This window comes from Tursiops truncatus, chromosome 11 (genome assembly GCF_011762595.2).
Source record: "Tursiops truncatus isolate mTurTru1 chromosome 11, mTurTru1.mat.Y, whole genome shotgun sequence".
Lineage (NCBI taxonomy): Eukaryota > Metazoa > Chordata > Mammalia > Artiodactyla > Delphinidae > Tursiops > Tursiops truncatus.
Genome location: NC_047044.1, coordinates 44,453,282 through 44,478,045, shown reverse-complemented (window position 1 = coordinate 44,478,045; position 24,764 = coordinate 44,453,282). Strand labels below are relative to the sequence as shown.

The window sequence follows — 24,764 nt, the reverse complement described above, 5'->3', positions numbered from 1 at the left end:
TAGATGTTTATGTTTAGTATACATTTATGTTTAAGTATTTTTTACTGTATTTCTGAAAGTTGATAATATGTAACATGTGTTGGTTACATTAGCCCACCCCATTCTAGGCGTGAACAATTAATGATCTTTAACATTCATTCATTAATTTTTGTGGTATAACCTCTTCTTGTATGGCTTTTACTTAAGAGAAAGTACTCTATAAATTCAGCGCTTAAGAAAAGTAAAAATAAAATTTGTTTTGTTGTCTGATGTGTAAAAACTTGGATAATAGAGTGAGAATTAGAGGTTGTGCCTCTTACTCAGAACTGACATGAATGGTTTCCATGATGCATTGTGTGGTTTTGAGTCACTGTGGAAATTAGATAGACCTGTGTGTGTGTGTGTGTGTGTGTATAAAATATGAATTTTAAGTAAACTTCATACATTATGCAACTTCTATGAAGCATGAGTCCTGAGGGCAGCAGCAACAAAATAATTAGAATTGTAAACTATGGTTTTGGGAAGTCAATAAAGGCTGCCATTAAAAGTGAATGAGTTCTCTATCTGTATCATATTTGAAGGGGTTAAATATGTAAGTTATAAGATTACTTTTACTGGCTTCCTTTAATTGAATTAACCAGCGAATATAATCAAGTTACCATTTTCCAAAGTGATTCCAATAAGCAGAATTTATTATCTTTGTTCTAATTATATGTAGAAATATTAGAGTCTTGAATAAATGAGGTTCCTTTTTCCAACATTATTGATGATGCTGGAAAGTCTGTTATTTATTAGCGCATCCCAAGAAAGCACAAGGAAAAGGGTAAGAAATAACAGTGACTTTCAAATAAATGAGCCCTATTATTTTAATCACTTTCTTGCTGAATAAAATAAGTAGAATGTGCACCTGAAGCCTTTTCCACAGATACATATACAATGTAACTGGAAGCCACATGAATACAGTAGTAGATTTCTTGGTTACATTTATCTTGAGAAAGAAAATTATATATACATAACAGGGTTTTATCAAGAGTAATAATGAGTAAGCTACTAAAGGTTTTCTAGCAAATTCTAGCTATAGTGATTAATTGACTAAAGAGTAGATTTCAATTAGGTATTTAGGATGGTGTCCTCTTTTAATTATTGGTACTGTGATATCTGGTATTAAGAAAACATACTTCACTCTATTTTAACCCTTAAAATTGCAAATCTCTCTTACCCCCTAAAATGCTGTTTTCAGAACACCACAGAATAACTTCTTTGGACAAAGGAAGCTGGTTACTGGGGAACATCAATCAAACTGGCTATTTTAGAGTCAACTATGATTTAAGGAATTGGAGATTATTAATTGATCAATTAATCAGGAAACATGAGGTAAACTGGATTTACTCATCAAAGATCTGTTTTGACATATGAACATCTGCCATTTTAATCCTAAGTGATTCCATTTTTTTTTTTTTTTTTTTTTTTTTTTTTGGTTGCCCTCATAGGTTCTCTCTGTCAGTAACCGAGCAGGTTTGATCGACGATGCCTTCAGCCTAGCCAGGTATGTTTTCCTGTGGCTCTCCACAATAAAACTAATGCCCTTAAGACTTCCTCTATTAAGCTAAATAGTGTATATGTATTGAATAAGAAATCTTTTAAAAATAATTTCTGTCTCACACCCTTTGTGTTTGGATATGAATTATAATCAGTGTCCCAAATTCTTGGTCAATAGTAGCCATGGGGTATTTCTGAGTCAGGAGAAGCTTGATCAATTTTTGCCACAAGTTCAATTTAACACTCAAGATTAATACTCTTTTTACAATTTCATTAATGAACTCTACAAAATGACCATTGTGCCATATTTAATTTTTGATATAAAGTACCTTGAAGCATCGGCATTTTTTTTCATGACATATACTAGTATATCTGTTTTTTAATGTATTTTTGAATGTGATTCATTATGAAAATCTTGCGCTGCAAGACAGAAATAAATATTCTACTGGGTAAAGCTGTTCTGGACAAAATATATATCAATCTTGTAGCAGAAGTTATAGTACTAGTTATAGTAATATTTGTGTTATTTTCATAGTTAGATTTATAATGTTAAAAATCAGTTATTCTTTTGAATAGTCATTAAATAGCTATTCCTTTAAAGTAATGTTGATCGTAAACCCAAGCTATTTTACTCAATTTTGAGGCTAAATAGTAAAATAACTTAGTCCTTTTAATATTTTTTATTGTTCACATCAGTATAGTTTTAATTTTAATAATCTGATATTATGGGACAAAAATTTAGAAATGATAGAGGTGGAGAAAAGCCTGACAAGATAGTCATATGTGGAGATAAAGATTAAGTAAGATATGAAGACTTTGAAGAAAGCATTAGATATAACATGAAGATTATTTTGACATAGACGTTTAGAGAGTTCAGAAAGCCAGTAAGAGAGTGTACTTAATGTAACATTGCCCTGAGAGAGAAGCAAGCAAAAGAGAGCTATGTTAAGAGTTCCACAAGGAAAGGTTAGGGAACTAGAAGAGAACTAATATTACCAGTTAATTAAACACATAAATTTCCAGGCACTGTTCTGTTTTACATATAGTAATTTGTATAATTTGCACAACAACCTTATGAGATAAGCAGATCTGTATTATTATTATTATTCCCATTATATAGATGAGGAGACTGAGGGTTAGAGAAGTCAAGTAACTTACCTAAAGTCATATAGCTAGTAATTGACAGGGCCAGGGCTTCATATATATGCAGTAATAGAAGAGCCAGGTAATATAGGAAGATTGAGGGGATTTGAAGTGGTAGTTCATATGAATCCTTACGTGTTTGAAATGATGGTGAGAAAGCAAACAAGTAGTGATATCCTAAAGAGAGAGGGCAGATGGAAAGATGGAAATTGAAAGGATCTTTGACTCATCTGCATTAAATGATAGAAGCTATTTTTTAATGAAATATTATAATTTTAGTAGATGATTTTTTTTCCAAAATTAAATTCCTTGTTGTCTAATACAGAACATTGCTTTCAATAACAATTTTGGAAGACTTAAACATTTGAAGTAAACAATTTCATTATCATTTATACAAATTTACCAGGGGAATGTGCAAATCTCCTTGAATATATATTGAAATTTGTTCTATTGATCATGAGATAATTTTCCTATTAGCATGGAAGTAAATAAACACAAAATTAGATTTATTCTGCATTTACTTGGGAACACCCTGCAGTCACTTGGAGTTAAGGGTTATTCACATTTCAGTGTATTCTAGTAAATGTTTCAAAGTTTTGCTACCAACCTGTGTCAGTCTTCTTTCAGTTTCCTGAACACACCATGCTCCTTTTGGCTTCTTTATAGATAACAAACAGAAGAGTAGCAAATATTTATCAATATGTATGTTCCAGGTACTGTACTGAGGCTTTTATGAATGATTTTGTTCAGTCTTCTCAGTAAACCCATGGAGTGGGTGTGGTTACTGCAGCCATGTTATAGCTGAGTCGTGGAGGTTGAGAGGGGTTAAGTCTCTTAGCTAAGGGTGCACAGGTTTTAAGTGAGGGGTGGAGGGGTGACATTCAACTGCAGATAGTAGCACAGCAGCGCTTATGACCTCAGGTCAGGGTGACTGCCCATTATATGAAATTCCTTTCCACTCCCCTTGTCTGTTGGGAATATTGCTATTCACTTAAAAATAAAATTTCACTTGCACAGCCTTACCTGAAACCTATCTGTCCTTCCCAGAAAGAATAAGGTGACATCCTGTGGATCTGTACTTTAGCAGTTGTCACCTTGTAGTTCAACTACTTTTCTGGGTCCCTGTGATTTTTGGGTGATCTTGAGGACAGGGCTTTGTCTCATCCTTTTATTACTACTGCCTAACTTAATCTTTGGTACAGGATTGTACCAATATATATTTGTTGAATGAATTGCTAATTAACTATTAATTATTCAAACTATGAACTTTCAGGCTCACTATCTTTTTGTGCAATTAAGTACACATATTCTAGGTATTTTTATGGTTGTTTTTAAATATATAAAAACCACATGAATGCATTCTAGTTGTAGTGATTAAAACAAGAGAGATAACAATGTGAAAATTTTCTTTTACTCCTTCCATGACATCCTATAGCTCTTACCCTCCCTCTTCACAGATAAAATTAATATTTGCTGTATATAAATCCACCCTTTTTTTTTTTTGCGGTACGCGGGCCTCTGACTGTTGTGGCCTCTCCTGTTGTGGAGCACAGGCTCCGGACGCGCAGGCTCAGTGGCCATGGCTCACGGGCCCAGCCGCTCCACGGCATGTGGGATCTTCCCGGACCGGGGCACGAACCCGTGTCCCCTGCATCAGCAGGCGGACTCTCAACCACTGCGCCACCAGGGAAGCCCAAATCCAGCCATTTTTAAACATTTCCATACAGTTTAATTTTTTTTACGTGAACAGAAATACATTCTGTTTTCTACTCATTTATAAAAATAAATCTGAGGAGCTTTATTCCAGTGTTGCTAAATCTTCATTATTATAATCAAGACTTCACTGAGTGTGCTTGAACAGTCTTTTGTCGCACATATACGTATTTTTATAGGATTGATTCCTGAAAGAGGAATTTTTGGTTTAAAGAGTATAAGATTTTTGATAAATATTACAAATTGTATTCCAAAGGGTTTCCCAGTAGAACCCTCCATCAGCCACATACGAGAGGGCCCAATGCCCCCAAACCCTTCATGATAATAAAGAGTATATACATCATTTACATTTTTGACAGTATGGCAGCAAAAATAATTTTTTTGAAGCTGTTACAGAACTAGTTGAATTAACTTGTGCATCTTTTCATATACATCTGCCATGTGTATTTTGTTTTCTTCTGTGAATTGTTACCTGGTTAAAGGAAAAACAAAAGCCTAATAGAAGATGGGTGAGGTATTTTTCCTACCCTTTTCCTATATGTTTTGGATTTTTTTGGATTTTACTCCTTTTTGTAGAAAACAATTTTACAGTATTTTCTCTCAACACTGTCATTTTTTTTTTATACTTTGTGGCGTATTTCATCATCTCAAAGGCTTTTAATTTATATGTTAAATCATTCCTTTTGTAGCTTTCTGTTTCTTTGGTTCTGACTTCCATAGAAGACCTTCTCTATATGAACATTTTGAAAATATTTCATTTTTTATTTGAAAGCTATTTTGTTTTTGCATCTATCTCCTCACCCTTCTTTCTCTAATTAGTTTTTATGTATAGAATGGAAGAGTGGTCTAATTTTCTTTAACATTAATATATTTATAACCAATTATTTAATCCTATTTGTTTAAAGGACTTTCTTATTCATAGATTTGAAATGATATCTTTATCTTAATGAAAATGCTTATATTTTAGGGAACTGATTCAATTCTGTTTAACTGGTCTCTGTTGTTTTTGGCACTAGTACCATGTTGCTCTGATTAGCTTTATAGTATGTTGTGGTTGACAACATTTTCTCTTGTTCTTGTTCAAAATCTTACGTGTTTTCTCTTAAGTATAGATTTTTAAATCAGTTTGACAAATCAGTTTGATTAAAAATCCTGCTGCAGTTTTGACTGAATATGCATTGATTGGATTTATAAGTTAATTTTTAAAGAATTAACATATTTTCAAATGTGAGCTTTCCAATATCAAAACATGTTGTTTCTCCCCATTTTTTTAGGTCCCTAAGTCAAGCTCTATAGCTTTATTTACATTGGTTCTGGAAATGTCATATTCCTCATTTTTTATGGTATATGCTTCTATAGGAAATGGCACTGCTTCTGCACTTACATGCTCTAATTTTCATTACTTATGTGTAAGGAATTAATTGCCTCGCAAATATCATTGTGTTATGACTTGAACTTTGAAATTAGTGACTAAATGCCTAGATATTTTTTGTTGGGTGTTCATGTTTCTTGTTGGTTTTTGTTTTGATGAAGCATTGCTAGATTGAGAGATATAAAAATGAACAAGATGCATTTCTTGTTTTCAATGAATTCATGGTCTAGCAGGGACAGTACACGGTAGACAATTAACTATATTCAGTATGTCAATACGATGAATAAAATATTATGCAAATGTTGTAATATAAAGAATTAATGTGGTCTAGAAAGATTATGGAGGATATCATATAGGAAATACCATCAGAAAAATGAAAGTTTGCCATGGAAATCTACTAAAGTTTTAAAAGTAATAAAATGAGAGCAGGAAAAAGTGTAAACTAGAGGATGGATTTAGGGCAAGAGAACTGTTACCACAGTGATGCTCATGCAACAAATTGATTGAAACATAGATTTGAGAAGGAGTGGAATTGGCAGCTAGATAACGTAAGAACTCTTACTGAAGTTATTTATTAGCTTAATATGTAGTAGAAACTGGAAATTTGGAAGATGCGCTTTAGGAAGTATAATATACACTGGATTTGGATATTTAAAGTCATTAACATGCTCTGAGTATGATTTTAAAAAGCTATAAAAGTGTGTAGAGCTGGATTGTGGACCTATGTGGTATTTTGTTTGAAAATAGTCAAAATACGTGAAAATTGTTTGGAACATTTGTTCATATGTAAGAGTTCCAGAGATAAATCATCATCATCACCATCATCATCACCACCTTTGCCCTGGGCAGTTACTGCATTGATTTACTTATTTAGTCACCAGTTTCCTGGAAAATTCAATTATGTATTGTAGAACACATGCCAGATTATTGCATTATTAATGTCATAACATATATTTTTAGCTTGCATAGCATATTTAAAAAATTCTGTTACAGGCTTTCCATTAAGGACCCAGTCACCTAAAAAAGCCTAACTAGGACAGAATCTTACAACTTAGTTTGCAAATTTTGTTAAGAAATAAGATAGCAGTTATATCTTCTAAAGTATTAGTGTTTTATTAACAATAAGCACAAGAACCTGTACCTGGAGATTATGAATGTCACACTTAGAAGTGCTCTAAGTACTGGTGAGCTGTCATCAGTAGTAGTTAATACATTTTTGAAGACGGTATAGTTAAAAAATTAATAAATACATTTTTATCAACTTGTTTCTGAGTTTATAAATCTGCGATATGTTAGGAGAACTGGAAATTCAGTATGTGAGCCAGTGAAAATATAATGGCTCATGAAGAAGCAGACTATGAGAATACCTCAAACCTACCCTCATGCATTGTTTTTGTTTCTGGGCCTTAGTTTCAGGACTGATAGCAGCATTGTTAAAACTGCCTTAACAATGTTTGCAAGCTGATTGGTACTAACCTGCTCCTTGTGAGACTTCCTCTGTCATAGTTTTTATTAGAAATTCTGTCTTCTGGATGGCTCTCCTGTACCTTGTTTAAAGTTTCCCCTGCCAAACATGTGTTCATTACTTCTTTGCTCATTGCAGAAAATAGGAGCGTTATGTACCTAAAAAGCAACTTCATCTTGAACTGGGCTAGAGGAAGAGTAGCTTTTCCTGTGTTGATGGCTGGACGTTTAAATTGTAATGTGTTGACCTTTTGTAGGGGACATTGAGAAGGAATGACTTAGAAACCTTTTATGAGAAATACCTTGGCAGACTGGACATTTTGTCCTGATTTCCCCACTCGGTTATGGAAATAACAGGACTGCTTCACTTCACCTGAACATGGCTATGCAAACCCTGATTAAGACTCCTGGATCCCTCTGACATTGTCTGCTGCTTTATAAATTCTGATTTCAAAAAGGATATTTAGTTTCAGAATTCTTTCCTCAATTCCTGCCTTTTTCTTTTTTGAAAGTGCTATATAATCTCAGTATAAACATTTTTCTTCCTTAGCTGTGTTTTATAATGGAATCATAAGAGTTATTAATAATAGGATACTGGGAATACTGATTCAAATGGGTTTTATATTGTACTCACTGGGCAGGGAGAGAAGGATGATTCTTCAGCTGTTTATATTAGAATCATTTGGGAGAAGTAACCATGTGTAGATTATGTTCTTATTTATCTTTTGTTAAGCCACTAGAATGTGTGTGCAAAAGGATTACAATTAAATACTTATGAAATCCTGAAAGTGATAAAATTGTTTATTGCAAAACAAGATTTATTGTTAGCTATATGCTTCCAATCTTCTGCCATTGACCAAAGGCTATTTAAAATTAGCTTGTAGTTATGCTTTGGGACTTTCTGGCCAGGGCAGATCTTTCCATGCTCTGAATAGTGACTCATAATGAGTTCATGCAGATTTGTGGCCATCCCTAAGAGATCACAATATTTCTCACATCTCTGAGGCTGGGGATTTAATTACTTGTCTTTATCAGCTAACATTCCTCTTGAGATATACAAAAAAGTCACCTTGAAGCCCTCTCATTTCATACCTTTCTGCATGCAATTACTTAAAAATTCATATCCAAAAGGCCTCCAAATTGGTCTTAGTTTACGCAACACTTTGTCACAGTAAATGTTGAAAATAGTTTGAAAGCATTTTCAGGACATTTACTGTAATGAGCTGGGAGTCTTCAGCTTTCTTTCTATGACTACCCAGTAAAAGGCTAGAGTGGATTCCTGAATTTTCAAGCCACACTGTTCCTAGAGGGGTAGCTGGTTTGCTCAAGGTTAAAGAGTGAGGTAACATGTTCCTTTGAGCTATCTTTAGAAACCTTTTGAGGGTGGAGTCACAGATGTTGTCCTTGAGATAAGGATTTAGGGGGGAGCTACCATACATTCCAGGTACTTCTGAGAAGTTCAAACCTCCTGGGGCATAAGGGCAGGCCTGTGGCTCTTGAGGACGACAAACTTTCTTAGAGACATTTCAATTGTACTGCATTAAATCAAAAGCAAATTTGTAACCTTCCAGTGCAAAATTTGTGTTTCAGCTCTGTAGGTGAAAATGTTTTAATATTAATGTCTAATGTCTGAGAGTGCTGAGTGGAAAGTAGAAGAGAGATATTTCGACATCCTTCTTTAGGTTTGATCCATTTTCATAACAGCCTGCACTCTTGAGTTACAAAAGTGTGGGTGATGTTTGTAGCTTACATGGATTTGCGTAAGCCATTCTTTTTTAAGAATAAATAGTCTAAATTTCCAAATGCAAGTACAAATTTGTTTGAATATGTGTATATATGCTCTTTAGTGTCTCACAAATTTAAAAAATTAGAATTCACATTGTAATTAGTACTGTCTGGTCACATTTGACACAAAGCTGTGATTCTTTTGATTTTATAATTGCTTTGAAACCTGAGCCTGAGATTTCATAAGAATTTCTCTAGGATTTCTCTAAGCTTCCCAATAATTTGAAATACCTGTTCACACATAATTTAAATTATTTAGGTAAAGCTTCCTCCAAAATGGTCATTTATACCATCAGCTTCACTTGAATAGATATTTGTAATATGTGCTTTCAGCACAGAGACCTAAGCATTCCTCTGATGTTAGATTCTTGGACTGTGATAGTATCATCTTAGTGTTTTTCCTTCCATGAATTTGAGTTATCTCCTCTCCTGCTTGCTGGGAATCTTTTGCATATTCAGGTGCAGTGCTTTGAGTATGAGCTGAGAGACCACCTGCATCAGGACCACCGCACCTGAGACGTTTTATTAAAAATTGCATATTCCCACCACTACCTAGGATCTGCATTCTGTGAAGCACCTCATGTGATTCTGACACCCACAGCAATATGAAAATCACTGCTTTTGAGGCCCAGAAGGTATTTATGGCATCAGTTTAGACAGGCAGGTGCTCCTGTGGAGCTAAAAGGCCTTAGAGTAGCATCCTCAATAGCAGTGAGGGTGGCTTTCTTTGGATCCTAGTGTCATGAGCTGATCATTCAACAATCAGGACATCAGGGATTCAGTTTTAACTATTCAAAAACACTTTTTTATTCTTGTTATTAAATATGTTACCATTTCGGATATGCCATCTGATAGCTGTGAACAAAACTCAAAATCTGGGTGTCTTAGAAATTTTCCCAAGCATGGAAATCTCCTGGAGGCTTCTCATATAATTAGGAGACACCTTTATGTTTATTTTATTTATTTATTTTTTAATTGGAGTAAAATTGCTTTACAATGTTGTGTTAGTTTCTGCTGTACAATGAAGTGAGTCAGCTATATGTATACCTATATCCCCTCCCTCTTGGACCTCCCTCCCACCCCCCATCCCACCCATCTAGGTCGTCACAGAGCACCAAGCTGAGCTCCCAAATGAGCATACTAACACAGATCAACCATACTGAATTCTGAGGTGTTCAGCAGTTTTCCAGGGTGAACAACATGGCAGAATTTTCTTGCAAGTTAATCTGGCATCTAAACCTGGAGTAATTTGTAAATCTATTGAGAGTGCAAGTAGGCAGGAACAGTAGAGCTACCTGGAGCAAGTGTTAAGTGTGAGAAGAAGGCATCTTTAGCTTTTGTAGTTATTCTGTGATAGTCTTTGAGGGACTCAGGAACTTACAAAGATGAAGGAAAGGAAAGGAAAGGAAATAGGTTCTTTCAGCAAGAAATAATTGATAAGAAAGAAGAAAACAAGAATTTTGTGGTAGACTTAGTCTGTGGAGAAAAGTAAATGAGTCCTCTGGCATTTAGTCTGTTCATGTAAAAGCCTAATTTTCAAAGAAATCTCAAAAAACCTCTTTTCATTTTTATTATGATAAATTATAGAGAAATTTTTAAAATGAGGAATATATGAATATAGGTATTCATGCAGGCTTTATGCTAGAGTAATTACTTTAAGGTGTCTTGTAATGATATTTTCTCACTTTGGAACAGAGATTCTTAGGGGCCTTTCTGATCGCAAGCTTTCTTAACAAACATACTAATCAGCCAGTTATAAGAACTGCTTGTATTTTTCTCCTAGAACTCATAAAATCTATTTTGGGCATCAATAACTTACTTACCTGAGGTAGCAATGCTATCCTGATAAGGAAACTAGAATAAAGGTAATGGAAAATAAGTGTTTTACGTTAGTTTCTACTTGCCACGAAAATATAGAAGATTTCATTTTTATACTTGAAGAGACAATGATTTGGGAAAGAGCGGAAAGGAAAGGAAACTTAGTTCCAACATTTTGTGCAATGAAGGTGAGCGATTAATTCAGAATAGCACACACTTTTGCTTATATGGCAAATCTTAAAGCCTTGGGAGATTATTTTAAACACAGGAGGTTCTCCCTTAATTGCATGCAATTTCAACTAGCCTGTGTGGAATATTTCAAATGCCCTTATGTGAAATGGAGTACTAGTGAAGAGGCCTTCACCATTTTGGATGTGAGAAAACATCAGATTAGGAAAACTGGACTTGTTGCAACTGTGCCAAAGCCTATTTAATGTTATTTAAATATATAGGTACAGGCCGACTCAGAAGCTAAGAAGTAGCACGTGGCCCTGCGGAATCAGACCACATTAGAATCGCAGATTGACTTCTTCCTTCCTAAAGTGGAATGGCCTGGAGTACAGTGGATTTGAGCTTCAGAAGGGAGGGAGGCAGGGGTTTCCTGTTGCTCAGCTGCTTCAGCTAATTAGGGTGAGGATTAAACAGAAGTTCAGTATCAGCTCTCCAGGTCACCAGGTGGTAGTGCTAACCAGAGGGGAAAAAAGAGAGTTTTTATAAGAAAGAAAATGTTACTCTAGCAGTCCATATGCGACAAATTAAGTAAGGCCAATAGGCTCCGAAGAGAATAATGATTGAGTATCAGAGAGTTTTATGTGTATGCTGACTTAAACACACTCTAAATTCGTGGAGGGTTCTTGGGAATGCTGTCAGAAATGCCAAAATAGAAAGGACTCCGGGTGAAAATTACTTGGCTTTGCATTCCCAGTGTGCAAATGCACTGGAAGTTAATTGCATAAGCTGAGGGCAGATCACGGGCTTTATCTAGGCCGTATCGAGGGAACTGTTACTTCCCCTGTTTCAACTGATAGTGAGACTAAAATTATTATAGAAATATAGTTAATATGCAGAGCAATTAAGCCCCTTGCCTCCTAGCTTACCACACTTTTTAATTTCCATCTTTGTAGAGTTTTTCAGGTTTCCTATTTACATGTTTAAAATGTTACTGCAGTCTGTTGAATTTTGACATTGATAGACTATCAGCTATTTCGTAGAGTGAAGAGTTGAGAAATCCATATGAAAATTTGTGTTTCAATAAATGCAAAAGTAATACATAGGGTATTTCAATAAATTATATAGTGTGAACGTTAATAAGTTGGTTGACAGGTAGATAGATGATGGATACATGGATTGAAAGGTAGGTGGATAACAAAGACAGAGCCATAATACTTATTTCATGCTGTGAGGAAATCATTATATTTGGCCTCAGAAAGATTATTTTGTCATGTTTGCTTTTCATATGGGAAAAGTCATACAGAATTTTATTTTTTATTATATTTATTTATTTATTTATTTTCTGTGTTTTTTTGGCTGTGTCGGGTCTTGGCTGTGGCATGTGGGGTCTTCGTTGAGGTGTACGTGATCTTTCGATGCAGCACAGGCTCTTTGTTGTGTGCGCAGGCTTCCCTCTAGTTGTGGTGTGTGGATTTTTTCTCTCTCCAGTTGTGGCGCACAGGCTCCAGGGTGCGTGGGCTCTGTAGTTTGCGACATGTGGGCTCTCTTGTTGAGGCACACGAACTCAGTAGTTGTTCCACGCGGGCTTAGTTGCCTCACGGCATGTGGGATCTTAGTTCACCGACCAGGGATCGAACCCACGTCCCCTGCATTGGAAGGCATGTTCTTTACCACTGGACCACGAGGGAAGTCCCCAGAATTTTAAAAGCCAAGAATCTTAGCCGATGTTTAGTTAAAATAAATTCAATTGATTTTCTTAGCGAAAGGAAGATATTGAGATAAAATATGAACATGAATTATATACTAAATAGTTATCACATATAACAATAGAAAGTTCCAAGTGTTGGTGAAGACATTTTCAAATATTTATTTACTTCAAAGATATGCCAAATTCAGAGTGAGGTAGAAACATATGTTCTTTATTTGTTAGTCTGTACTTTATCTTTATAGAATGTATAGAAACCAGTAGGAAAAACTTTCAATAGCTATTTACCTGGTTTGTATGTCATCATTCAATATCTATTTTTCATTCCAGATAAGTTAATCATTTTCTGAAGCATATATGCATGACATTAAAATGAACTGTGTGTTCTCCTTATTCTCAACAGATAAGTGAAATGAGAACATCTTTCATAAACAGGCAAAATGAAAATAATGAAAAACATGAGAAGCAAGTACGTCAAAATAATTTTAGTGGGTTGACCTTTTTTATTTCAATTTCTGATGCTCATTAGTAAGAATAATTCACAAATGGAAAGTTCTGTAATACAAAGTTAGTCAGCAATGTCTTCCAATTGTATAGTAACAGCTTTGCACATTTGAAGATAGATGGGAATTAAAAATATACATAGATAGGGATGGAAATGGTGATCCCATGTGGCCTGTCCACAATGTGACAGTTCATTAATTCAACAAATATTTAGTAAACACCTACTATGTACCAGGCAGTATTATAGACACTAGAGTAAATAGTAGTGAATAAAAGAGCCAAAGTCTCTGCTTATATTACAGTGGATAGGATTACAGTTAATTTATCAAGCAAGTAAAAATTTGTCAGGTGGTGATACTTTCAGAGTAAATAAATAAAAAGCAAAAAGAATGGGAGAGTTTGGAGAAGGCTAACAGAGAAGGAGTTTATTTTAAATATCGTGGTCAGGGAAGCTCTTGTTTTTCAGTTGATATTTGAGTTGTTATTTATGTTGGGAATAGAGCATTCCAGACAGAGGAACAGCACATGCAAAGGCCCTGAGGTAGAATGTGTGTGGCATGTCCAAGGGAAAGCAAATAGACAGATGTGACTCTAATGGAGTGAGTAAGGGTTATAGCAAGATGAGATGATTTAGGGAGGGAGGTAACAGCACTGACCATGTAAGGCCTTATAGACTATTGTAAGAATTGGGGGTTTTATTTAGAGTGAGAGGGAAAGCCATTGGGAGGGTTTTGAACAAAAGAGTGATGTGCTCAGACATGTTCTTGTAGGATCACTCTGGCTGTTTTATTGAGAATATACTGTGAGGAAGCCAGGGTGGAAGCAGGGAAAGTAGTTAGGAGAGCAATTAAGACAAACTCTATTTAGAAAGCTGTTGAGAACTATAATATGGCTATTTACCTGGTGAGGAACAAGAGATGCCCCGGGGCACCTTGGTAGCCTCCTGGATGGCAGAGGTTTGCATGCCAGAGATACAGACCCTTACAGATGTTTTCCTGGAAAATGGTTACTCATTAAACAGTAATAGCAAGAAAAAACAGACATTTATATTTTTTAAACATTTGGGTTGCTTCCAGTTTTAGTTTATTATGAATAATGCTGCTATGAATATTTGCATAAACAGCTTCATGTGATTATGTTTCCCTTTCTCTTAATAAATACCTAGGAGTGGACTTGCTGGGTTGTCTGGCAAGATTATTAGATACTACCCTATCGTTTTCCAAAGTGACTGGACCACTTTGCATTCCAACAAGCAATACATGACAGTTTCGTTTGCTTTGCATTCTCACCAACACTTAGTATTGCCAGTCTTTTTAACATTAGCCATTATATTGGGTGCGGAATGTATCTTATTATTATTGACTTAGTTTGCACTTCTTTAGTGATCAAGGATATTGAGAATCTTTTCATGCACTTATTTTTCATCTCTGTATCTTCTTTTGTGAAATATCTGTTAAAATCTTTTATCCATTTAAAAAAATTGAGCTGTTTTATTATTGAGGTATAAGAATTCTGTATATTGACCTTATGTTCTGCAACCTTGACAAGTTTCATTATTATTTCTTATAGCTATTTAATAGTTTCCTTTAAAGGTTTTCTACAAACATTGTAATGTCATCTGGAGATAACTATAGTTTTATTTCTTCCTTTTCAATCTTTATGCATTTTATTTCCCTATCTTAATAATTTTGAAATGCTCTCTAATATTCTTTTTTATGGTTATATATACCATAACTAACTTAAAATATTTATATTATTGGACATTAAGAATGCTTTCAAACTTTCACTTAGAATAATTCTGACAAATATATTTGTGCATGCAGTTTTATTATTTATTTGCTGTTTACTAAGATATAGTTTTGGAACTTCAATTTTTGAGTCCATGGTTAAAATCATTGAAACAGATTGTCAGGTGCTCTTAAATATTTCTCCCAAGAATAATATGAGAGTATTTCTAGCATGGCTAATTTTAAAACTGATATTATTAATTTCAGTTTTTATATTATTCTATTCTCTAGACCAAAATAAGTTTAAGAAATAATTATTTTTAAAAAAATAATTGCTCTCTCTTCTCTAATTTTGTTTAGAAAATTATAGTGGTTAAGATCATTGACTGCAGAATTAAATACAGATATTAGTCCCAGCTGCAACAAAAAATGTAACCTTGAGCAAGTTACTGACTTTTAGCCTTAGTTTCCTCAATTACAAAATGTGGATAAAAGAGTATCCACATCAGAGTTTTAGTGTGAATATTAAGTGAGATCATGTAATTAAATAAAAGTTCTACGTAGCTCCAGTTCCAATAAGCGCTCAATCAATATTTTCTGTTATTATATGACATTCCATAACAGACTGGGATCTGTCATGACATTCAAGAGACATATGATATTGAGTTGAGACTTTAGGGCTAGAAAAGTAGTTAATCCAGGATAGGTTTTTACGTTAGTTTTACCTCAATTTAAAACAAATTATTCAGGATATATTTTATTAGAAATGCATACCACTGTACTGAAGTAAAAAATGTATACCCAAGTTTTAATCTGAATGTAGTTTGTTGAAGTTGTTGACTCAGTTTTCATCTTAATTTGTCTTTGTCTATAACATTCTCTTTCTTAGCTTTCTTTTGAGAAAAAATACTACTGTAATTTAGAATAATTCTTCCAATATGAAGCATGTAATTTTAAATATCATGGTTGAATGTTAATATTAAATTTAGTAGTTTTGATAATTAAGGAGATCAAAGAGGTGCAAATATATCTGGATAAATGCAGCTTCGTGATGTTGACAGCAGCAAGGAATCTCTTAAAAACAACATTCACAACAAAATTAATTTTTTATCAAGTAATAGTTGTTAGAAATATATGTGTTTCATTTGTTCACTAAGCAAATGTTTATGAGGAATCTGCTGTAACAGTGCACTATATTAAACATAATGAACTACGTATATTAAACATATGAAGTACAAAATTTAACAGCATATTCTCAAATGCCTTAGAATTTAGAGAGAGATTATAATCTCACAATTATCTAATGGAAGATTTTATCTAGTGTAATGCATTAAGGTCTAAAGGATTTAATGTTTATCTAATATAAATGTTAGGTGGTTTAAGGGCACAGTGTTTTTAAGGGAAGAGGGATCACTTTTGGATGGTATACTCACAATCTCCTAATGCTTCATGGAAGATGCGGCATTTGAGAATTTAGGGTGATCTTTGAAAAACATCTGGAAGGAGGAAACAAGTAACATCACACATGTAATATCATGACACTTGTGTCCACCATTATATGGTAATGGATCTCAAACATGTTAGCAGTAGATGGTATTTCAGGATAATCTTCAAAGAGATCTCAAAATAGAGTGACTGCAATAGATCCACGTAGAAGAGGAAGACAAACGTGAAGAAATCAAAACGGAAAAGTTAACGTGGCAGCATCTTTGTGAAATTTAAATTTAAAAAGTAATGTGAAATTTAAATTTAAAAAGTAATTTCTTGCCATTATGAAAGTTTGCTCCCAATTTTGGATTAAGAGGCATGCTCAGATTTCAAATCTCTAGATAGAAAAAGAATGTCCAAATTTTGGCTTCACCAAGTTACTGTTACCTGCGAATACAGAAAAGCCATTTCCTGCTAATACAGAAAAGCCATTTAGAAATGTTCCCTTTGCCAACCAGTTTCACTTTTTATGTGATCCAGTTTTAAACCATATTTATCTGATTAAGTCACTAATGGGGCAGCACTATAGGAAAGTAAAAATCTGTCACTCTGGAGAATATAATGTGTCTCTAGTTATACACTGCTAAGTGGGAACGTACTGATACGTGGAAATACAGATGTTTCTCTCCATCAAGCCTCATTGAACTTGAGATCTTTTGGAGTTTCTTATTGTTGGATCCATGTTTAGAATATTACAGTGCATACATTTCATTTTTAACTATTAACAGTTTTGGGGGGTCCTTTTTACATTTTATTCATGAGTCAATAGCAGTTTGTACTTTAGGAAAAGTAAGAGAAGGGTGTGTGTGTGTATATTCTAAAATATAAGTTATATGGGACTTTTAAATATATATTTTAAAATAGAAGTTATAAAAAAGGCTTATTTAAAACAACTAGTGTGCTATTCTTCCTAATCTACATGCCTCAACTGAGGAGGTAAAGGAGAGAAAAACTGTTCTAATCTCTTCTTGTTCTTGAAATACAGTCTTCTTAAAAACACTATTTACCTCAGAAAATTACCAAGTAATAATTATTTAATTGTACAAGCAAAATTAAGTATACTTAACCACCTTTTGCCTCCACAAATGGATTGTGTAATATACCTAGCATGCAGTGGAAGACACATTGGTTGATTTACAATTATTAATTACCAGAGCTTAACATCAGTGACCATATCTCTATATTTAACTAGAATCAACATGGTCTTCAGCCACTTTTGTTTTCCAAATGTTTCAACTAAATTCCTACACTGCTTCTTTACATTGGAAAATCTTCAAGAAAACTTTACCTGATACCAGAGAAAAATTCCTGATAGATGGGGTTGCCATCTATTTTTTTTTTTCTTTTTAATAAATGAAACGCTGATTTTTTGTTTGCTTTATATTCTTGGTCAGCAAATGGGGAATTCAGATGATACCTTTGAAATTTAATCTTTTGAATACAAACCAGCTCCAAGCCCAGTATCTCCAAGTGAAGGACAGATCTCTACAAAATAAAAAAAAAAAATCCGAGGAAATAATAAGTTGATTGTCTCTCACACAACTGATTCTCAGTGGTGGGGCTGGGACAGAATAAAATCTGCCATTCAGGAGAGGGAAAAATGGAAAAATAGGAGCCATTGAGAAGAACTCTTGGTGATGGACAAAGTTTCTTGATTAAATAATTCTGATTTTGCTTTTTGAGCATAGCTTCCTGGTCAGTTTTTTCCTAGTAGTCTGGATCTGCCCTTTGAGAGACTCTTCCTTTTCCGTCATCCTCCGTGAACATATGTGAGGTGAGTCGTGGGCACGTAGTTTCCTTGGGCACCACACAGTTTTATCATTCCACTTCCAAGCCTGTAGAAGGTTGAGTGCCTAAGGGTTGTTTCAAGTCTTAAATAGTTACACGTGCTTTTAGTCTAAGATTATATCATCTTTGGAAACAGAACCCCCTTAAAACCTTAGTAACCTTCTTATTTTTTTTTTTTAGGCATACCCACTCCCACAATATTTTTGAGACTTAGTTCTCAGATTCTCTGTATCTCTTTGACATATTGGGGATTATCTTGTGTTCTTCAGCCTTCAACAGGAGAACTGGATTTAAGCTCATCTCCTGAGTTATATTCCTATTTGAAACGACTTACTATCAAGTAGACCAAGGGTTGTTATCCTTAAAAAGCAGCCCATTGGTGAACTTGGGTTTGGCTCTAATTCAGCAAGATGGAATGGGACAGGGCATGGAGAAACATACAATAAGCTTTAAAATGCCAGTCTGGATATGCTCACTCTCTTTTGGTAGAACTCAATTACATGGTAATACCTAACTGAGAGGGAATCAGGTAAAGAAAATCTGGTTGTGTCCTCAGCATGAAAAAAGAAATTGATTTGGTCAAGAGCAAGCTGAATAATCAACAGATACCAATTGAATATGCTACCAGAAATACATGAGAACACTGGCTTCAACACAACATTCTCAAGACCCAGATTAGCAGGACCAGTTTTTGTTTGTTTATTATGCTTTTGTTTAAAAAAAAGTTCAGTTGAAGGAAATAAAATATATGTATTTCTACTTCCCTGCTTCCCCAACACCAACTGCCAATAACCAAAAAAAGGAAGAAAAAAAATAAAGAACGATTGACAGATACACTGAATTATGGGCCCAAATACAGAAGGATTCTGAAAATGGATGAAAGTATTTACAGACCATCTGTGGGACACAGAAATCTTAAAAATGAAAGGCATATCCATGAAGGGATGGTCTTATTTGGAATAATGGAATCTGGAGGCATGATGACATTGCCAAATCTTTCTCTACATGGAAGAGCAGGAAACAAATTCAGGCCTTAAAGAGAAGACATGCAAACTCCCACTTTTTGCAGGAAGCAGGGGCCAGAAATAGTGGGGTGGGAAAGAAATATATATGGCAGTTGGCTTGGCAACATTAATTGAGACAGCTGGAGAGAGACAATTAAATGCTAAATCTCTACAACAAGAACCTTCCATATGCAAGGATGAACTATGAATCACACAGCTCTCCAGCATGTTCTGAAAGAGACTATGGAGCAGAAATATAGCCCTAAACGGATGGAACCACTGATTTGATTAGAACCAGCTCTGAAGTAACAACACCACTAAATGTAAACTGCTACTGTCCCAGTCTATTCACTATGGTTGCTCTTTAGCCACAACCAATCAGCAACTACTTGTTAGATAGGACTACCCTTTTCAAATATGAGTGAAATTCAAACATATACCATCCTGAAAGCCATAAAACTGTGGAAAGATACCATAGGAAAGATAGTTAAGAATCATAGTAACAACTGAAGAACTATAACATCAAGCAAAAAATTCACATATGCTCATCTATGTGATTTCCAAGAATGAAAATAAAGACGTGGTTTCTTTTGAGACAAGGGTTTAAAGAAAATAGAAAAAGAGATAAGGCAACAAAAAGAATAAAAGTGATCTGGCATTACAAGAAAGAAAGCTATATTAGAAGCAGGAAAAATTACATAGACACGGGAAAACATAGGGACGACATGGAGAATAAGCTGGAGATAATTTAGATAAATGAAATGGAAAAAACAATGAAAATGTTAATGTAAACAAGAGACATGCAGTATGTTTGTATGTTGGTATGTGTGTGTGTGCACTTAATATTTATGAAAAAGAAGCAAGCAAATAAAAAAAATTGAAAGCATAGGAAGAGTAAACTTTCTTACAATAAAGAAGTGAACATGTAGATCAAAAGGGAACCCTGTGTTTAAGGAAAAAACTTACACAGAGCGATTAATATTAAGACATTTTGATGAATACCTTAGGCTTTAAAAATTAAACAGAACAGGTTACCTAGAAAGTGGAAAATTCAGACTGACTCAGATTTCTGTAAGTAAAGTATATTTCAGTGGATAGAATACAAAGTCTTTTACGTAGTCAAGTTAACCTTTGAATGCAAAGGAGTGGTGGTAAGTCTTGAATCCACTTGTACATGGAACAAAGGAAACAAGGAAATTAAGGTTACACAATAGAGGCAAATCTTTAAACCAAGAAAATTTAGAAATAATTCAGCTGGTAAAAATCCAGAAGGGGCATAAAAGTTAGAAAGTGTAAGTCTCATGATTTTCTTATTTTTCCTTATCAGGGACTCAGTGGATACAGATTTAACTATGGATAAATCCATAGAAAAAATTCTTTTAAGGTAGTTACTTTGAAAGAAAGAGTAGCAAGTGTAAGTTTTTAAAGAGTGTTTTAGTCATATGGAGTGTCCTAGTTTTCTGTTATTTTTCTAAAACTCTCAAGTTTTTTAAAAGATTTTGACACTTTGTCATTTTTTTCTCCTAAATTTTTACTTTTTAATATTAAATATGTGATTCTCATGAAAATTATTATTGTACTATATTTGCACATTAAATAATAACGGGGCTTCCCTGGTGGCGCAGTGGTTGAGAGTCTGCCTGCCGATGCAGGGGACATGTGTTCGTGCCCCGGTCCGGGAAGATCCCACATGCCGCAGAGCAGCTGGGCCCGTGAGCCATGGCCGCTGAGCCTGCACGTCCAGAGACTGTGCTCCGCAGCGGGAGAGGCCACAACAGTGAGAGGCCCGCGTACTGCAAAAAAGAAAAATAATTAATAATAATGATAATGAGTTTAATTAAATTAAGATTCCGGAATTATCTTCTCAAAAAAGTGGTTCTCTTACTGGAGAAGTATTTCTAATTTTTATAATTATATATCACTTTCAATTTCAGTAATGTTGGACTACATGTGATCATTTTAGTAGAATAGGAAACATTTTAAACATATTATTCTTGTAAAAAAGGTATATATAATAATATTTTAAGATAATGTAAATATATATACTTGTTCTGAATTAGCTAGCACTTTTTGGTATTGTTTGTATTTTCATTAATGCTTCAACTTTTAAAAATTACTTCCTACAAGTGGTAATGAGGGGTAAATTTTCAGACAGTAAGCAAGGACTTAACTATAGGACTGTTATTAAAATTAATGAGTGTCATTGTTAGAACACAGTAAATCTATACCATTAATGTCCTCTAATTGCTAATCATCATTAAGGAGTTAGAACATCGTTATCATTACTTTTCCTAAGTTTTTTTTAAACATCTTCAACATTAAAGAAAATCAAGGAAAGGTTAAGGTCACATATTTCTGAGTTGGGGATCCAGATTAATTAAATGTTTCTATGTAAATAGTATATCTTCAGAATTTTGTGACACTGGAAGTTAAAGCTAAAATTGACAGGCAGGACAGCTATGTAGCTATTAGAGGAAGCTACTTCCCCCCCCTAACTTCTGTCTCTGGAGGTCTTATAAATTTTCTTCAAGTTAGTGTCCCAAAGGATAAAAATTATCTGTTATATAGTTGTTAGATGATTTCAAAAGTATTTCAACGTGCTTAAATTCCAAGAATTGAAAATGTCTCAAATCTAAAATTCCTTTTGGTACGAATTCTCAAATAAATTGATAGCATAGTTTCTTTAGTTTATACTGTTTATACTCTTAACAGTTTACACTGTTTATACTCTTTCTACGCATTGACTTTGTACTCTTTGTGGCTCAGCAAGTTTGTTTAGCTTTGTCCTTACTTTAAATTATCATTTAGCATTCTTACGATGGAAACAAATTATCAAAAATCTCACTAACATGCCTGCTTCCCCAAAAGGTGATTTCAAGGGGGCACAACTTTTTCTTTTTCTTTTTCAAGGTATTAATCCTTTTTTCTGTACAATGAATTATAGAGTAGAAGTCCTTTTTTCTATCTCATTGGTAGTAAAAGGTATTTTTACCTTCCACATTTCATCTGCAATGGCATTGAGTGGCTTTAAACTCTAATTTGGAATAGGGTATAATATTATGAGAGGCAGGAAAATATCACTTTAAATCATAAAGAATTAGATTAGATATTTCATTTCTCCATAGGATGAGTATCTTTTACTAAGATTAGAGAAGGAGAAAATGCATGGCATGAGCAGAAGGTGTGTCCTTCTCTCTCCCTTTTCTCTCATTCACTATTGTTGCTTGAAGTTGTCTTTTTGACATGCTAGTAGCAGCTATGATTGAATTTAAGAGAAATGTGGATGATTGTTATAATTACCAAATGAAAAGACTTTTTTTCCTTTGATGCAACAGAAAATGTTTAATGAAAAACAAAATGCTTGTCACATGTTGTACAATCTACATAAGACAGATGATGGGATATTTCTATAGCTGATAGCTGAGTAAATCACCTCATTTTCATTGTTTCCACAATGTTGACCAACAGGATGCCAGCCTGGCTTCCCACTTCTGATTTAAACACACGATTCAGAATGACTTTGGAGGGTTGGGATACTCACAGATTTATGGAGCAGTCGTATGTGGGATTCTCATCACTGTACAGCAACCCCGTCATTTTTGTGACAGAGCCTGTTTGACTGGTTTGGGATTTATGAAGGAAATAATTCAGAACAGAGTAATAACTTTCCCTTGGCAATTACACTACCATTTGGTACTTTGTCCCTAAGGGGAAAATGAATGTGCTGGGATCTATCCATGAGTTTAGTGGCTCTGTGTAAGGAACAAATCAAGGTCAGAATACAAGTGCAGAACATGTGGTTGCTGAATTCTAGTTCTGGTTCTTCAGCCTTAGGGCTCTCCACATTTGTGTGACACTTTATGGTTTACAAACTACCTATCCATTTCTCTTCTCTCAATGACCCTGGGAGGTAAATACCATTTCTCCCATTTGTAAAGAAGGAAACCGAGACTAAAAATGTTGCCTTCCTTGAAGTTCATTATTCAGCAAATATTTTTAAGCATTTGCAATGTGAAGGTTTTATGATGCATGCTGGGGATACAAAGATAAATAAAACTTAGTCCCTGCTTCAGTTTTTTAACTATTTATTATGAAGAATTTCAAATATATAAAAAAACGCTCTAGAGCTATGTACCAAAGTCCCTGTATCCATTGCTCTGCATCAGCAATTATTAACTCATGGTCAGTCTTATTTCATTCATGTCCCCAACCAAACTTTCATACTATTTTGAAGTAAATTCTAGATATCAAATCATTTCTTCAAAAAAATCTTCACCATGTGTATCTAAAAAATGACATTATTAAACATGATGACCTAAAATTAGTATTTCCTCAATAATATCAAATATTCAGGGGAGTTCCCTGGTGGTCTAGTGGTTAGGATCCCAGGCTTTCACTGCCATGACCCAGGTTCAGTCCCTGGCCGGGGAACTGAGATTCCCCTAAGCTGCACAGTGCGGCCAAAAAAAAAAAAAAAATCAAATACTCAAGAAGTGTTCAAATTTCCAGTTGTCTCATAAATGTCACTTTTTTTTTTTTTACAGTTTGTTTGAATTAGGATTCAAATGATATTACTGCACTGTGGTTGGTTGATGTGTTTTTCGATCACTTTTAAACTATTGGTTTTCTTCTTCACCGTTAAAAAAATTTCTTTCCAAATTATTTGGTAAAGAATGATGTTGTTTGTCCTGTATGATTTCCCACAGTTTGGATTTTGCTGATTGTATCCCCACTCTGCATTTTCATGTGTTCCTCTGTCTTCTCTATCACCTGTAAATTGGTAATCAAGTCTACAGGCTTAATTTAAGGCCTTTTAGCAAGTTAGCTTCAGAGTTGACTCTATATGAACACATGAAATAAAGAGTAGTCTCTCTTTTTATGATATTTGCAGCTGTTTCTGTTCAGTGCCTAAATCTATTGTCAGTAGAGCTTGCAAATGGTGATTCATTCATTCCTTTTCCGTTTATAAAAGAAATAGCTTTTCAAAGAGAAACTTGCTCTCATTTACTATTTGGTGACCCAGTGATACAGTTCTTAAGGAGAGATGGGATAAATGCTTGATTGTTTCCTTGCATTTTTCAGCATCAAAAATAATGAGCCAGTTCTCTATGTAGTGACCAATCATTTTGTTTTGTTTTGTTTTTAGTTAAGTATCATTTTGACCTATGGATTTAAGTATATTTGATAAGTTTAAATCCATTGCCGTTTTTATTTCTATTGATACTCAGAATCTCTAACATTGGCCAGGAGCTTCTTCAAGTTGGCTGCAGAACCCGGGTTAAGTGGGATGCTATCACTTCGCTCTTGTTAGATTCCCTTTAGATATCAGTTAGATTTCACTTTAGGTCCCTTTTCTAAAAATCTTCCCAACTGAGTCATCACTGTCTTGTGCATGATTAGATTACACTCTCGGAAGTGTTTTGTTTTGTTTTGTTTTCAAAATGCCTCCACTGTTTGGACTGTACCTTCTTGCTCAATTTCGTGTCAGTCCAAAATCTAGACCTTAGCTGTACATTTAGAAAATTACATAGGGAATTATAGTGGCCGCATATATGTAGCACTAC

The 24,764-nt window shown here is 34.4% G+C and overlaps 1 protein-coding gene across 1 annotated transcript in view; it reads left to right on the top strand.

Moving 5' to 3' along the window:
- Positions 1 to 24,764, top strand: part of TRHDE (thyrotropin releasing hormone degrading enzyme) — a 398,446-nt gene that overhangs the window by 313,758 nt on the left and 59,924 nt on the right. The window contains exons 11-12 of the mRNA XM_019918769.3: positions 1,220 to 1,353; positions 1,470 to 1,525. Of these exons, the coding sequence (XP_019774328.2) occupies positions 1,220 to 1,353; positions 1,470 to 1,525 (190 nt within the window). The remainder of the gene's footprint in view (positions 1 to 1,219; positions 1,354 to 1,469; positions 1,526 to 24,764) is intronic.